This window comes from Phacochoerus africanus, chromosome 7 (genome assembly GCF_016906955.1).
Source record: "Phacochoerus africanus isolate WHEZ1 chromosome 7, ROS_Pafr_v1, whole genome shotgun sequence".
Classification (NCBI taxonomy): Eukaryota; Metazoa; Chordata; class Mammalia; order Artiodactyla; family Suidae; genus Phacochoerus; species Phacochoerus africanus.
This window is the reverse complement of record NC_062550.1, coordinates 49,784,184-49,801,762: the sequence shown is the minus strand read 5'-3', so window position 1 is coordinate 49,801,762 and position 17,579 is coordinate 49,784,184. Positions and strand designations below refer to the sequence as shown.

General features: G+C 36.2%; 1 protein-coding gene across 1 annotated transcript in view; it reads left to right on the top strand.

Moving 5' to 3' along the window:
* The window catches only part of MRPS35 (mitochondrial ribosomal protein S35), a 50,258-nt gene that overhangs the window by 19,616 nt on the left and 13,063 nt on the right, over window positions 1-17,579 (top strand). The window contains exons 6-7 of the mRNA XM_047787321.1: window positions 4,932-5,041; window positions 7,194-7,263. Of these exons, the coding sequence (XP_047643277.1) occupies window positions 4,932-5,041; window positions 7,194-7,263 (180 nt within the window). The remainder of the gene's footprint in view (window positions 1-4,931; window positions 5,042-7,193; window positions 7,264-17,579) is intronic.

The window sequence follows — 17,579 nt, the reverse complement described above, 5'->3', positions numbered from 1 at the left end:
CTGGGCCAGGGATTGAATTCGAGCCACAGCTGTGTCCTGCACTGTAGCTGCAGAAATGCTGGATCCTTCAACCCACTATGCTAGGCCAGGGATCGAACCCTCACCTCCACAGCAGCTTTGCAGTCACATTCTTAACCTGCTGTGCCACAGTGGGAACTCCTAATCTGTATTTTAAATTGGAACATTCCAAATGTACTACAGAAATACGTTGAAAATCTCTGCAACCATCTTTGCATTATATAGCTAACAAATAGACTTTAGTTTTTAGAAATTTTTTCAGTGATACAACCATAACTGGTTTGTAATTTTCTTTCTTTTCTGTGTTTTGGTAATCAGAGTTGTGCCATCTTTTGAAATGAATTTATGAAGCTTTCCAGCATTTTTTTTTAATTCCATATAAGAGTTTAAATGTCCTAGCAATATGTTTATATATTTAGAGAAACTGAAAATATTTTAAAATCAAAAAAGCCAATATGTATTTACAGTATACATTTGATCAACAAAAGAAAAACAGAAAAAGAACTTAAAATTCTACTCTGCTGATGTCATTCCACAGGATAATATAGAGTGTCTCTATTATAGAGTAAAAGTACCTGATACATCTTTAAGAACTTAATAAATGTTACATACACACCCCTTTCTTTTTGGCCATGGGGTGCCGTGGCTTGATATAAGATCTCAGTTCCCAGACCAGGGATTGAACCCGTGCTGCAGCAGTGAAAGCACCTGACCACCAGCGAACTCCCTGTTACCTCTTTTTATAAGCGCAACAAATAGCACTTGAGCTATGGATTATATGATTTAAAAAAAAAATCGCTGAACTGGAGTTCCCATCATGGTGCAGCAGTAACAAATCCAACTAGGAACCATGAGGTTGCAGGTTCGATCCCTGGCCTCACTCAGTGGGTTAAGGATCCGGCGTTACCCTGAGCTGTGGTGTAGGTCACAGACGTGGCTCGGATCCTAAGTTGCTATGGCTCTGGCATAGGCCAGCAGCTACAGCTCCAATTAGACCCCTAGCCTGGGAACCTCCATATGCCGTGGGTACGGCCCTGAGAGGACAAAAAGACAAGCAAAAATCTCTCAACTTAAGTCAGGAAACTTAGATACTAATTCATGTTCTTTGTCTTATTTTTTGTGGGCCTTAATCTTTAGTACTAGTATAGACATATAAAGTCCCACTTGATTCTAAATTTGCTTCTTTTGTTTCACATAAAAATAATCTCATGCTTTATTTGAAGTGTGCCACCAGACATCTCTTATACCAAGCTACCATCCCCTCTCATCTCCTTTTTGTCTCATGCCACCATGCCAGACTTTCCTCATTCACTTCTGTCCCCTCTGACCGGCTTCTGCCTGCCCTTCTGGACTCTTTTCACTCTACCTGCTGACATTGGAGGCTCAGGGGTGATGTCCTGAACTGGTGTCATGTGGTTCAGGGTTAAAGTAGGTAAAACAGTAAGACTAAATATGATTTGTATAGAATTTTACTTTAAAGTGCTTTCTTCTATTTAATTTCCTTTATTCCTGACAAAAGTTCTGTGAATCCTTTCTGTTTTATGAGTTAGGAAACAAACAGGAAGATCACATGATTTAAGGTCACTTAGCCGATAAGCGGCAAATCTAGACGGCAAGCCCATTTTCTGTCTTACATGTAATACTGCAGTTCTTTAACTGCACTGTGCTTGTAAATAGAGAAAATATTACACACGTTTAGATGTTTTTCAATTTATGTAACTTTTTTGGTTCTTTTTAGGGCCACACCCACAGCATATGGAAGATCCCAGGCTAGGGGTCAAATCAGAACTGCAGCTGCTGGCCTACACCATGGTCACAGCAATGCTGCATCTGAGCCTCATCTGTGTCCTACACCACAGCTCATGGCAATGCCCTATCCCTAACCCACTGAGTAAGGCCAGGGATTGAACCTGCATCCTCACAAATACTAGTTGGGTTCTTAACCTGCTGACCCAAGACCGGAACTCCTTATATAGCTCTTTTTAATGAGACATTTGAAGATTCACATGTATAATTACAACCTCCTATGATTTGAAATGTCAGCATTGTTTAGGGGATAATGTTACTGGTACAGTGTTGATTGTTTGAAATATAATATTGATAGAAGAGAAGTCTAAGGATTCTTTAGAATTTTGGAAATAGAATGACAAATGAATGTCACTCAGCTTCAAAGATTATTTGTCCAAGTTAAAGAACACCAATTTTGATTCCAGATATAAGTGATATCATATAGTATTTGTCTTTCTCTTTTCAACTTATTTCACTCAGTATGAGAGTCTCTAGTTCCATCCAGCACAAATGAACCTTCCCACAGAAAAGAAAATCATGGACTTGGAGAATAGACTTGTGGTTGCTAAGGGGGAGGGGGAGGGAGTGGGGTGGACTGGGAGCTTGGGGTTAATAGATGGCAGACTAGTGCCTTTGTAATGGATTAGCAATGAGATCCTGCTGTGTAGCACTGGGAACTCTGTCTAGTCACTTATGGAACATGATAATGTGAGAAAAAAGAATGTACATATGTATGTGTAACTGGGTCATCATGCTGTACAGTAGAAAAAAAATAATAAAAGGTTAAAAAAATTTTTTTTCATTATCAAAAAAAAAAAAAAAACCCCACCAATTTTGCAATGCCTTTGAGTGCTAGCAGGTGGCGTGAGTGCTCCACACGGCTGTTTCCGACCTATTTATAAAATGTTAGTATGAACATGAGTTTTAAAGCAATTGTTACAGTAATGATCAGCATTGCTGCCACTTTTTTTTGGACTACATCCTACATAGAAAAGTAGAACAGTCAAATTTTTTAAGTGATAAATTTTAAAATTTATTGTTAAACGTCGTGATTTCATTGAAGGAGTTTTAAAAGGAAAAATGACTACGTTTTACTATCCTAATGTAAAAACCATTTTTTCTCTCTATCTGTATGCATGCATATATGCATGTATTTTCATAATTATAATGTAGGTATATTTTATGATTTCTTATAGGTAGTTTTCCATGTTATTAACAATCAGAATCATAAAATAGCTTATTTTATCCATCAAGCTGATTACCTTGTTGACATGTATTTTTTCAGGGGACTGTGGTAGTTTCACATTGCCTACAACATATGACCATTCTATGGGATTGGTATTTAATAATTGTGCCCTTACTGCTTATATTCTTCGGGTGCTTATTTATCTATTTTTAAATTTCCTATTTTCTCTAGACCAAATTTAAAAATTCACTGAGCTTCAGTGTTCCCCTCGTGGCTCAGTGGTTAATGAATCCGACTAGGAACCATGAGGTTGCAGGTTCAATCCCTGGCCTCACTCAGTAGGTTAAGAATCCGGCATTACCATGAGCTGAAGTGTAGGTCGCAGACGTGGCTTGGATCTGGCGTTGCTGTGGCTCTGGTGTAGGCCAGCAGCTATAACTCCAATTAGACCCCTAGCCTGAGAACCTCCCTGTGCTGCGGATGCAGCCCTAGAAAAGACAAAATAAAAAATAAAAATAAAAAAGTAAAAATTCACTGTGCTTGAAACATAAAAAACAATATATCCTCCCTTTTAAAATTTTTGTATTCATTCAGCTAGTGTATGTTGCATGCTTTTTAGGTGCTAGGTCATTGCCAGAAACAAGACAAATGTTCTTACTCTCAAGGGTTTGCAGTCTAGTAGGAAAAATGGGAAAATAAATAAACTCTTACACTAGGTTGTCTTGAGGGAAATGCAGGGTCATTGAAGCTAGAGGGAAGAAATAGATGGGATTGCAAAATCTTATTTAGCTCTTTTCTTCGTGCACTTTTAATTCTTGCTTATTCTTAATGCTTTCCGTGGAAAAACAATCTATAGTTTACCTTATTTAACTGTAGTGTAGTGACTTATCTATTTGCCAAGATCAAGCCTACTCATCTCTAGATAATACGTTCGTTCAGCCCAGGCCATAATTCTCTGCACATTAAGAGGTGTGTTTATTTAGTCCCACACTTAATAAAACATGTTTTAAGGAAGACTGACTCCATGAGCTGTCCCTTGAAAAGTAGAATCTGAGGTTGAATAAATTTGGGGATTATTATGTAACCCTGCATTTTGAAATTTCAGAATGTTCTTTAACGTGTTGCCTTCTCTAAGAAATCCTGCCCGGAAGAACCCAATTTAACTTGGTGTTTCCCAAGTGCCTTAAATAGAAACAGGCTTTTTTAAAGAAATGATTCTTTTTAGCAGCCTATGGGACTTGTATTCACATTTTGAGAAATATTGAACTGAATTATTTTTAATGTTTTGATCCTTCATGAATGCTGTATTCTAGCCTCCATGAGATGTCTGTAGCTTTAAAAATAAATGCTTCTAAACTGTTGCAGTAATATGGGTCTCATAATGGCATGGTAAAAATTCTTAAAGTCCTTATGTTTTATCTGTTTAATTTTTTTAATGGAAACATGGTTATCTACAATGTGTTAATTCCTGCTGTACAGCAAAGAGACTCAGTTATACGTGTGTGTGTATGTATATATATTCTTTTCCATTATGGTTTATCACAGGATATTGAATATTGTTCTCTGTGCTGTATAGTAGGACCTTGTTGTTTATCCATTTAATTTTATATTCTAGCTTTACTAATACTAATTGAGTTAAAATTCTGTTAGTACTACTCATAAGCACCATAATTTCATTTATTTAAGAGAAATGTTATTGCTTCTTTTAGAAAAGGTATTAATGCTCAGAACTTTCAAAGAACTCCAGTTTGCTCCTCCTGACGTTTTTTTTTTCCCGTGAATGAGATCAGGCTTCATGACACATGTGAATTGCTAACTCTATATAAAAAGGAGGGATTTTTTGGTCAGTTTAATGTTACTACAAATAATATTGCCACTTTTTTTTTCATTAAAGTATGTAAAGAAATTTTTTTTCAATTTTTTTTCTTGTATTTTTAAGGTTAAACTTTCCAGTTTGAATTTAGATGATCATGCAAAGAAGAAACTTATTAAACTTGTAGGAGATCGATACTGCAAGAGCACAGATGTGCTTACCATCAAAACAGACAGGTAAAGAAAGAAACATTCAGCATGTGTTACTTTATTGTGCTTCAGTTCTTCCTAGTCCTTGGATTAACCTGTTAGGTCAGAGATGTTCTCCTATTTATATTTTTAATATTTTCACACTAGCCTGCTGTGCTATGATCTTTATGTATGCGAAAAGCCTTGCTTAGCTGAGTTAAATTACTGTCGTGATTTTTAATCTTGATTTTAATATATTTGTGTATGTAAAACTCAGGGAAGATGTTAGGAAAAAATAAAAGTATGACTTACCAATGATAATGCTTAAAGGAGGTTTCTGCAAAGTCTAGAATAGAAATCTTATAGTTCACAACCAAAATTATAAATTAAATACGGAAATTTAATTTACCAGGGGACTTTTGTAAATAAGCAGAATTTCACTGCTAGTGTAGAAGTTTGTAAAAGCAATATTAAATTTATTGTTTATGAATTTATAAATTAGGTCATTTGAGGTAAGGAAAGGTTATTGGTATGTTTTTGTTAAATGTTTATGTCTAGAATTATTCTTTGGTTGTTTCTAAATTACATCAAAATATCAAAAGATTTTTGGAGAAGAGCAAGTAGGCACATAATCCTCTCTTCCTCCCTATCCTACTTGCAAAGCAGTTGGAAGTGTCAGTATCACTTAGTGGTATAAAGAAGTTTTTATATCTTGCTTCTTGGTGGTATAAAGAAGTAGCATGGGGAGTTCTTGTTGTGACTCAGCAGTAACAAAGCCGACTAGTGTCCATGAGGACGCAGGTTGATCCCTGGCCCTGCTCAGTGGGTTAAGGATCCAACATGACAGTGAGCTGTGGTGTAGGTCACAGATGCAGCTGGGATCTGGCATTGCTGTGGTTATGCTATAGGCCAGCAGCTGCAATTCCAATTCACCCCATAACTTCCATATGCCTCGAGCATGTCCCTAAACAAGCCAAAAAAAAAAAAAAAGACGTAGCATGATATACATACAGAAGCGACAGCAATGTAGAGGTGGGAAAAGCTTGGGAAAACTATGATTTTAGATTATTACCTTATGAGAGAAAAATTTCAAATATGTTAATATCTTTTTTGCTAGCTTTAGAGAATGTAAAACAGTACTATGATTTTAGTTGGTACGGTTTTTCAAAATACCTTTGAAATGTCAGTGTTAGAAATTCTATAGATTTCTGACAATGTTGCTTTTTTTCCTTAAGTTTACAAGTTTCGGTGTGTATATATATATATATTATGGTAACAACTATGTAGAATAGAAGACTATGAAATCTAAATACAGAATGAACAGAGTATACAGTCAAAGTCAGTTATCATGTGATAGTTGTATACTTCAAGAAATTAGAAGTAATTGTCTCCTTTTCTGTAATATTTTATTAACCTAAGGTTAAACATACCATCTTATATTTATGTAGAAGTTTTATCTAATATTAGGTTATTAGTTCTGTTTTAAATACAACAGCAAAAAATGCAGCATTGTGTAGTGTAGCTCATTTTAAAAAGGAATCAGCTCTAGGGAGATCAGGATGAACATTTAGATTGGCATCCATCTCTGATCTCTCTGGGTTTTTTTTTTTTTTTTTTTTTTTTGACCACACATGCCGCATATAGAAGTTCCCAGGTTAGGGGTCAAATCAGAGATGCAGTTTCAGACCTACGCCACAGCCACAGCAGTGCCAGATCTGAGCCACGTCTTCGACCTACACCACAGCTCACGACAGTGCTGGATCTTTAACCTACTGAGTAGGGCCAGGGTTCAAATCCAAGTCCTCATGGATACTAGTCTGGTTCGTTACCACTGAACCACAACGGGAACTCCTCTCTGTTGTGTTTTTTTAAATGAATTCAGCAGATAGGTTCACGCCATCGCAGACTCTTAGCCCTGAGATCATGAAGAGCACTTGGTTTAGGTACAATCATACTAAAAATGGTGTGAAACTATTATCAGATATGAATAATTTTGTTAGTGGTAAAAGCGGAGATCCTCTAAATGAAGGTAAAAATAGCATCAGTTTTCAGTGTCCTAAAGTCATAAACTTCATATCATTCTTATTCCAAGAACAGAATTTTCCTAAGACAGATACAGAATTTTTATTTGGTATTTGTATATTTTGCAAATTATTCTATGTACTGAATTTTTAGAATTTTGACTTCCTCTCTTTTAAAGGTGCCCTTTAAAGAGACAGAATTATGATTATGCAGTATATCTACTAACAGTTTTATACCATGAGTCCTGGGTAAGTGTGTGAATGTGTAATAATTTTGTCATTGTAATTTGGATAGTGTTAGCCTTTCAAAACAGTCTGTGTAGCCAGCACTCAGTTCAGTGTTAAATGAACCACTGTTTAAGCTAATGACATGTGAAATATTATAGATAATATGTGCTGGCATTGGAAATGAGGATTTTGTTGTTGTTGCTTTTCAGGGCCGCATTCGAAGCATGTGGAGGTTCCCAGGCTAGGGATCAAATCGGCCTAAACCACAGTCACAGTAACGCCAGATCCCAGCTGTGTCTGCAACCTACACCACAGTTTACAACAACGCCAGATCCTTAACCCACTGGGCGAGGCCAGGGATCGAACCTGAAACCTAATGGTTCCTAGTCAGTTTTGTTTCCAGTGAGCCACACAGGAACTCCAAAAATGAGGATCTTGAAATAGATTGTGCAGTCCCTTTCAGGACCTTCAGAAATCAGATGATTAAAATTCCTTTAAAGTTCAGAGTTTCTGACTTAGACTGCAAAATTCAGAATTTTTTACTTGGTTTTTGTTGTTGTTTGGGTTAAAGTTGTCAAAGTTACAGAAGGGAAATCATCAGCTGTGTAACTTGAGACTGTAATTCATCCTGTTATCCAAAAAAGCTATATATAGAACAAAGCTCCAAAGCTTTATAGAAAGGTACTTTAAATATCTATTAAAATTTTAGTTAACAAATTGACTTTCATGTGAGCATTTCACTGTTATACATTGGAGACAATTAAGGGCAGTTATTTATTTAAATAGTATAAAAACAGTCTTGTGTCTGATTGAATTTATTTGGTTTTAATATAAATATACACATTTAGAAGGAAGATTTTCTGTGCATGAGCATCAACTCATGAAAGTCATTCATATGTTTAGCTAACTAAAAATTTTAAATAATGTTTTTAAAAATTAAAATAATTTTAGGTATGTACATTAAAGCTTGCACAACATAGACAGTGGGACTCAATAGCATTTCATGCGAGGGACATTTGAAGGAAAGAAGGTAGCGGAGAAAGAGTCACTCTCCTTAGATGTTCAAAGGACTTCATCTGAAAGAAGAGTTAGGTTTGTTTTTCATAACTTAAGGATAGAACAAAGTAAAAGCAATAGTGAAACAAAGACTTATTCACTGAGTAAAACCTTTCTATGGGATTCATCTAAAGATGAGGTGGGTTATTTAATAGGTAGAAAATATTCCATCTATTGGCTACTTAGTGGGGATATGATCAAAGGAACATGTTCTTTGTGCATGTGCAGTTAGGTACATTAGATGGTCTTTGGGCTCTCCTTTCATCCCTAAGTAATTCTGTGAACACATACAGCTCTTTTCATTGCAGGTTTCATTGATGTTAATAGTAAAACAGCTTATTTTTTAGCACAAGAGAATGAGTGGAAAATAAAAGAAAACTGTGTTGCAAGGTTGATAAAGAACAAAAAGTAGCTGATAGCTCTTCTTTGCTTTTGAGTTATTCTAATTATCATAATTCATCCCAATTTTCTAGTTCCTGGCTTCAGGAGTAATCATAATAGCAGTTCATCTCTCTTTCCTGTCATTTGATTTTATAAATGCCTTTGGCTTGAAATAATTATGTACCCTTTTGAACCAGCAACATGTTAAATAGTTAATACCAAACAATAAAAGCCAACCAGTTTAAGTCTCTTATTTTGCCAGCAGCCTGTAAAATGACTTTGCCCCAAAGGAAATGGCAGGCATAAATAAATTCAGTGAAAGTTGATTTACTGAATTCTTTCAGTGTTTCCATGACATAAAATCCAAACAAACTTGTTTTCTGTATTCACGCAAGAAGCCTTTGATCTTTAATGCTGATTACTTTGATGCCAGAATAAGTAGCCACATACAACTGTCCTAAACAGATATAATTAAATAATTCCTTTATTAAATTTGGCTCTTGATCCTTTCTAAACAAGTACCATCAGTGAAGAAGCTTTAAGAGAATGTAGATGGGCCGTGAAATTTTGCAGAGCTGGTGGAACAGAATTTTTATTGAATTGAAACTTTTTTCCTTCAACAGCATGGAATTCATACTTGAAATTGATGTTACCACCTGGGATTTAATCAAATATTTAGAGAGCCCCCTTTTAATTCATTCCTTTATTTTTGAGGCTAGTTTCAGAGCACTTAATACCTAAAAGCTAAGCTCTGGAGGTTATCTCTACGTAGAATTGAATGAAAGTTGTGGGTAGTTTTATATAACATATTACTAAAACTTCTCTCAAAAGGTATTTGGCTAGACTTCAGCATAAGGGAGTTACTGTTGTGTGCTATTCAAAACAGATTAACTATATAGCAGTATCAAGGTAGAACTTGTTGACCTAAAACAATAAAATAGGTTTTTTGGGAACAGCAAATAATTGCATTTTGGTACGTGCAGTCTATGGCAAAGCATAGGCAAGTCCAGAGAACAAAGGAAGGAAGCCTGCTTTTTTATAGGGAAAAGGGAGTTGGGTCAGGCTGTTCTAAATGAAAGTTCATGGGAGGAAAGTAGGAGTTTAGAGTGACGATGGTTTTTCATTTACTGAGCTGTTTCTCATTGCCTGGGCTATTGCTGAGCAAGGAGAAATTCTTCCTTTGGGATTGTAAAGTAGTTGCACTTTCTGTTTGGGAGTACAAGGTGTGCTACTTCCAAGTGGGGTATGTTAGCGAAGGTCAGTGCATGCAAATAATAGTGAGAATGCGTGAGAGCTCCCTCTACAGACCATTCCTGACCAAGTTTAGTTGAGGTTTTCTTCATTAATTTTCATATTCAAAAAGCATAGACTTCACAAAGCAAAGACTTCAGTCATAGAGGCTTAGCAATGCTTCAAATAATGATTATTGCAGTGCTAAGAAGGTGATAAGCAAGAGATAAACATTAAAGCATTTATCCTTTAGCAGTGCAAAGAAGCAAAGAGACTTGTGGAAATTTGACTTAATATTTCAGTATTACACATTGTTAGCATAGAATTAATTCAAGTTTTAACCTTTGGAACCATTTAGATTTGGATTTGAATCGCATTACTTGTTAGCATTGTAGCCTTGGCCAGCTGTTTAATGTCTGAGACTCTGATTTCTAAGGGCTTTTGATCGGATCAGGGAGAATTTATGTGGAATGCTTGGCAAATAGTGGATGCTCGTTAAATAGTGGCTATTAATATTGTTATTGACTACTAAAATCAAGAAAGATTTATCTTAGAATTTCAAATTCATTTATTCCTAATTTCTGTATAATTTACATTTAACTTGACAAACACTAAGTAAAGTCAGATCTGTGCCCTGTAGTATTTGCATTTTTAGAACATAGATCTGAGTCACATTCTGACTCAACTGATAACAAAACTTCCTAAATGTTAACTTTGTTACATGTTTTTTAAACTTTCTACAAGTGATTTGATTAAGTGAGGATTGAAGGAAACATTTTACAGAATGGCTTAAACGCAAAAGCTAGACCAAAACAGAGGGGCAAAGAAAATAAACACTTCCTTTAGAAAATGTGGAGATCTGAAATCAGATTCAAAGGGTTCGTATATGATTTTGCTATTTAATTACTGATGATTGCTTTTTAAGCTTTGAATTTTTGACTGTTTTAAGACTTCATGATAGTTTTATTACCAGCCTGAACTGTACCTAGGTTTGTAACAAAGTCATGTAACAAAATGGATAAAGAGGGTAATTTTATACTCACTATAAGAGTTTATTTTTAAAGGGGACCTTATTGCAAGTATTTCTGATGAAAATTACAAATCCTGCAGAGCCATAATCACCATTTAATCTGGTGGTTTATTTTCTGATTTTTTGTCTTTCTGTCTTTTCTAGAGCCACACCCACAGCATACAGAGGTTCCCAGGCTAGGGGTCTAATCGGGGCTGTAGCCGACGGCCTATGCCAAAACCACAACAACTTGGGATCCAAGCCACGTCTGCGACCTACACCACAGTGTATGGCAACGCTGGGTCCTTAACCCACTGAGTGAGGCCAGGGATGGAACCTGCAACCTCATGGTTCCTAGTCGGACTTGTTAACCATGAGCCATGACAGGAACTCCTAATCTGTTGGTTTATGAGTTCATTGTGGTCTTTTGTGTGCTCAACATGCACATACATTGCTGTGTTATATTAGAGAATGCTTGAATGATGTTTGCTGTTTTCTTTTTTTCTGGTTTACAAGGTACAGTGATAGGTATCGGTGGGATTATCAATAATAAATGAACCTCTGCTTTTAGTTACCTTTATTTCCAGAGGGACTTAATGCTTATAATATAGTCCGTTTCTCTAGGTAATAGAGGTTGGAAACAGTGCTAGGAGAGATGCAGACTAGGATTATTTCTCCCTGGAAGTGCCACAGAGGTGGTGACTGGTAGGGGAAGATGAGTACGAGTGTGCAGTAGAGAAGTGGGTGAAGGACTCTGTAGGCCTAGTGGTTTAGAGAGCAGGAAGAAGTTTGGTGTAGCCAAGGCCTATGACCAAAAGGGCAGAGGTAGGAGATGAGATTGAAAAAATAATTCAGAGCCAGGCTGTGAGCAGGTTGTATAGCTTATTTACGGAGTGTAGATTTGCATCAGGAGGGCAATATTGAACTAGTAGCATTTTACTAGATGTTTGAAAAGGCACCTTTCACAAGGAAACCATTCTCATACAATCAAGTGTGTTTTCATTAAAATGAACTGTTTATTGATTGATGGGCATATGTTTACTGGTTGTCTCTTATTTGCTTGGTGTTGTTGGATACGGAGGTTAATACCAAAGGGGGAAAATGCGATCTCTTCCACTGAGGAACAGTAGTTGAAGCAAGTTGGTTTAGTAATAAATATTATGAAAGTGTTAGTAATAAATATTATGAAAGTGTTATAGTATTATAAATATTATGAAATATTATGAAGTTGTATAGTTTATTATTTATTTTTAAAATTTTTCTCTACTTATTTCTTTCTTATCCTTAAAGGCTTTAATTGATATCCATTTTGAGCCTTTTTTAAAAAATTGAGATAAAATTCACAGGTAACATCTTATTTTCGGGTGTACCACATAGTTTATATATATACTACAAAATGATCACCACAGTATTTCAAAATTAATATCCATCACTGCACATGGTTAATAAAAATTTTTTTCTTATAAAAACTTTGAAGGTCTACTGTCTTAGCAACTTCCAAATGTATTATACAGTATTACTAATTATAGTCACCATGCTATACATTGCATCCCCATGACTTACTTATTTTATAACTGGAAGTTTATACCTTTTGATCACCTTCACCCATCTTGCCACCCACCAGCCCCAGCCTCCAAACAACACCAGTTGTTCTCTAGTTCTGTGAGTTCTCAGGTTTTTTTGTTCTTTAGATTCCACATATAAGTGAGATCATAAAGTATTTGTCTTTCTCTGTCTGACTAATTTCACTTAGCGTAACTCCCTCAAGGTCCATCCATGTTGTTGTAAATGGCAGGATTTCCTTTTTTTTTTAATGGCATTGTATATATACATATATGTATGTAACTTATCCATTCATTTTTCCTTGGACACTTAGGTCGTTTCCGTGTCTTAGCTATTATAAATAATGCCTCAGTGAACATGGGCGTGCAGATATCTTTTCAAGTCAGAGTTTTAATTTCCTTCAGATAAATACTCAGAAGTGAAACTGCTTTATGAAATGGTAGTCCTGTTTTTAATTTTTTGAGGAACCTACATACTGTCAATTTACATTCCCATCAACAGTGTACAAAGGTTCTGTTTTCTCCACATCCTCACCAACACTTGTAATTTCTTGTCTTTTGGGTAACAGCCATTCTAACAGGTATGAGGTGGTATCTCATTGTGGTTTTGATTTGCATTTGCCTGATGATTAGTGATGTTGAGCACATTCTCAGGTGCTTGTCAGCCATCTGTATGTCTTCCTTGGAAAACTATTCAAATCCTTTGCCAAAATGTTGTTATTTTTGCTGTTCAGTTGTATGAGTTCTTTACATATTTTGGATACTAATCCCTTACCAGATATATCTCAGCCTGTTATTCTTTGTCTGACTCTTACTTTGCATAGATAGCAAGTTATACTTTTCTTTTGACTTCAGAAGTTGCCTTAGTCCATGTTCCATGGATTGTTTCTGTGTATGTTTTGTCCTTCTAACTAATCTTATAAGACTCTAATTAGCATGTGTCTGATCTTAATGTATTTTGTTCTTCAAAATAAATGGGTCAGTGCTAGATAAGAACACTAAGTGTTTAATAACAGCTATTGAAACTTTGTCTATTCTTTATTTATTTTTGCTTTTTAGGGCCGCATCCTCAGCACACAGAAGTCAGCACATGGAAGTTCCCAGACTAGAGGTCAAATTGGAGCTACAGCTGCAGGCCTACACCACAGCCACAGCAACGACACATACCACAGCATCTGCGATCCATACCACAGCTCACAGCAACACCAGATCCTTGACCCACTGAGCAAGGCCAGGGATCAAACCCACATCCTCATGGATAGTAGTCGGATTCGTTTCTGCTGTGCCACAAATAGGATACACATAAATAGACTTTTGAAGTAGAAGGTTTTCAGTTATATAAAATGTAGTGTATTTGTTAGACATTAGCAATAATTAGCTTACTAGTGTAGCTTATTAATGAGCTATTAATGAAATTCTTAACAATTAATAATCAATAATTATGCCAAATTTTTAAGAAATATCTTTGCAGCCGTTTGAGATACTTAATTTTCCTGGATGTATGATTTGGGTTTGTATGTAAATTAGGTTAGTTTTTCATTTGGTTGTGTTTTTTTCAAATATTTAAATGGAAAGAGTTCAGAATCTCTGGAGGTGAGACCCAAGCATATTGTATTCTAAAGGCTCTGTTGCTGAGCTCTGGATTGTGAATAATTTCCTTTCTATTTTAATAAAGAAACCAATTAGAAGGTCTAGCTCTTCTAAGACAGTTTATGTACATCCCTAGTGTCAGCACTGAGGCTATGGTATGGGAATTAGAATGAAAGGGACAAGAAAAAGGAAGGATTTGTACATCATTCATACATAGATTTTGGGGAGTTTGATGTGGTAGCCAATAGGCAGCTGTCCTTGAATGGGTTGGTGATACATAAAGTGACATGTCTCATATCTCTTTGGCTTCAAGCAAGGCTTCATTTTGTATCTGATGCTCTGGAGCCTATGCTACATTTAAAGGCCATTAGGAAAAATTCCCATCCAGTGGCTGAAGTCATGAATCTTAAGAGTTACACTGTTTTCTCCCCTTGCCCTCTCCCCTGATATCTAATAAGTCACCAGATCTTTTCAAGTTTTAGCTTTTAAATATCTCTTAAAAGTGTTTTCTCAGAGTTCCCATCATGGCTCAGCGGAAACCAATCTGACTAGTATCCGTGAGGACGTAGGTTAGATCCCCAGCCTCGCTCAATGGGATAAGGATCTGGCGTTGCCTGAACTGTGGTGTAGGTCACAGACACAGCTTGGATCTGGTGTTGCTGTGGCTGTGGCTTTGGCATAGGCAGGTGGCTACAGCTCTGATTTGACCTCTTGCCTGGGAACTTCCATGTGCCCTAAAAAGACAAATAAATAAATAAATAAATAAACTGTTTTCTCTTTATCCTTACTGCTTCCCTCCTAGAATGGGTCTTCATCATTTTTTGCCTGAATATCTATAACAGCTTTATTGATTTTCCTGTCTCATCCCTCTTTCCTACTGCTGTTAAAGTCATGTTTGTTGTATCATATTCCTTTATAAAATCCTTCAGTGGTTCGCTGTTACCTAGGATAAAATCTAAATTCCTTAGTATTTCTGTTCACAGCAGTTTGCCACCTCATTACCAGCTACTCAGGGAATGTTGGTTATATATTCTATACCATAATGAACATAAGGTGTTCTTTCATAACTTTGCATATGCTGTTCTCTTTGCTTATAATCCTTATTTCAAATTGATCAGCTTTACAAATTCATGTGAATCCTTTAATACACCTCAGATGTAATCTCTTAAATGTTTGCTCCCATCCTTTGTCCCTCCTCCCTCCACCAGCTAGCCTTCCTTTCCTTGCTTTTATGGCATATAGTCAATGTCTGACATCTCACCATTCAGTAAATTTTTTAAAAAACTGATCTGCTCTTCCCTATTTTTTGTGACTTTCAAATAACTTGGATTTTTTTAAATGGTCAAACTGTTTTCCCTCATCTAGCACAATGGCTTACTTGTAATCATGCGAAGTGGAATATTACTGTGATTCATGTCCTAGGCTAAGTGAGTTGTAAATAAATGGGAGAAGGTGACGCATTTGTGTGCTTAGTGGAACAGATACTTCTTTGCCTTCTGTTACATCAGAATTCACTGATCATTGCATGAGTAGCTATTGTGTTTTCCTTTTTATTGAATTTATGCTTACAAAGAAAAAAATGATAGGTTCAAATTGTTCTTTTGTTCTTTTTGCCATGTCTCTATGTTCCTTGGAACATGTTCTACCACTCAGAAGCAGTATGATTTGGGGCAGATTATTTCATTGCTCTGGGCTTCAATTTCCTGATCTGTAAAACATATAGTAATAGTACTACCTCATAAGGTTGTTGTCAAAGTTGAATGAGTTACTGTAAGGTGCTCACTCATCACATGGCACTCTCCTCATTTTGGCCTTTATTCAGCCCTGAATGTACAAAGCTCGATCCTGCCGCCAGCCTTTGTGGATGCTACTTCCTCTCCTGAGATCTCAGTCTTGATCTGACTGGATCCTGTTCAACTCCAGATTTCCTACTAGACTGGCAGTCCCAGGACAGCCCAGCACCTGGGACTGTGTGGAAAAGAGAACAGGATCGTGTGGAATGGAAGGTTGCTTCCTCTGGGGTTGTAGACAGAAAAGATTCTCTCATCACAGGCAGGGAAGAAAAGAGAAACCATTTATATGGATATGTATTATAAACACATAAATTAAATGGTGAAATTGGAAATGTCTGATAGTTGAGGTATTAAAATAGAAGTCCACAAACTAATCAAACTGCCTAAATGACCATCAAATTGAGCTTACATTAGTATTTTTAATTGATCTCCCCCTTCCAATTTGAGGACGCTACTGTTTATGCTTTAAAATTAATACATGCCAATTATACTTCAAAAAAAGAAACTCAAACAGTTGATCTCCATAATCCTGAGTGTGATTTCAAAAGCTAAAAATTTGGCAGTAAATTATTAGTCAAGGTACAAAATTATAAATAAGATGTACTCATAGCTATGCTTTACAAAAGTGAATTTAGAAGGACATGCAGCAAGTATTACCAGTACTGATGGAGATTATCTTTAGGCAGTAAAATTATAGATGATTATTTTGTCTTTTACTTTTCAGTAATTTCTGTCTTTTCTGTGAAGATGTGTATAGAACTACAGCCTGGTGATACTATACCAGAATTCAGTGCATTTTATTTTTTTATTTTCAAATTTTCTTATTATTATAGTTGATTTTTAATGTTGTGCCTATTTTTAAAAGTCTTAAATGTAAAAAAAAATGAGCTATTTGTAGAAAAACAATGAAGTTAAAGAATAGTATTTTTTTGAAAAAGGAAACTTCCCAAAAAGGCCAATTTAAGTTACATAAATGTAAAAATCTTATTTCAAAATTGTCATTTTAAGTATACCATCTTGGGAGTTCCCAATGTGGCTCAGTGGTTAACGAATCCAACTAGGAACCATGAGGTTGCAGATTCGATCCCTGGCCTTGCTATATGGGTTAACGATCCGGCGTTGCCACGAGCTGTGGTGTAGGTTGCAGACGCGGCTCAGATCTGGCTTTGCTGTGGCTCTGGTGTAGGCCGGCGGCTACAGCTCTGATTGGACCCCCTAGCCTGGGAACCTCCATATGCCATGGGAGCGGCCCTTGAAAAGGCAAAAAGACCAAAAAAAAAAAAAAAAAAAGTATAACATCTTAAAGATTCTGCGTATTTACAAATAATGCTGAGCCATTTAACTATAAAATTTCTAACTAGAATGTGTCATGTTTCTAGAAGTGTCTACTCTGTGTTTTAGTCCAAATTAATTAAATTTAATTATTTCCCAAGTTTTGTACTTGCCCTCTTTTTTCCTCATTCTGCACACTCTCCCAGGTGGTGCAAATTACCATATATATTCAACAACTCTAAGCTCTCTATCCTCGAGCCTCTCTTCTAAGCACCTGTATTAGTTGAGACCCCCTTGTTGTGAGTCACAGAAATTCATGAGCTTAGACAGAAAAGATACTAGGATGAGGATGCTTCAAGGTCTCAGGAATGGATGGGAACAGGAAGTAGGAGAGTGTGGTGGCTTTTAGTCTCTGGGCTCTATTGCTCTGTTGGTAACTGGCTT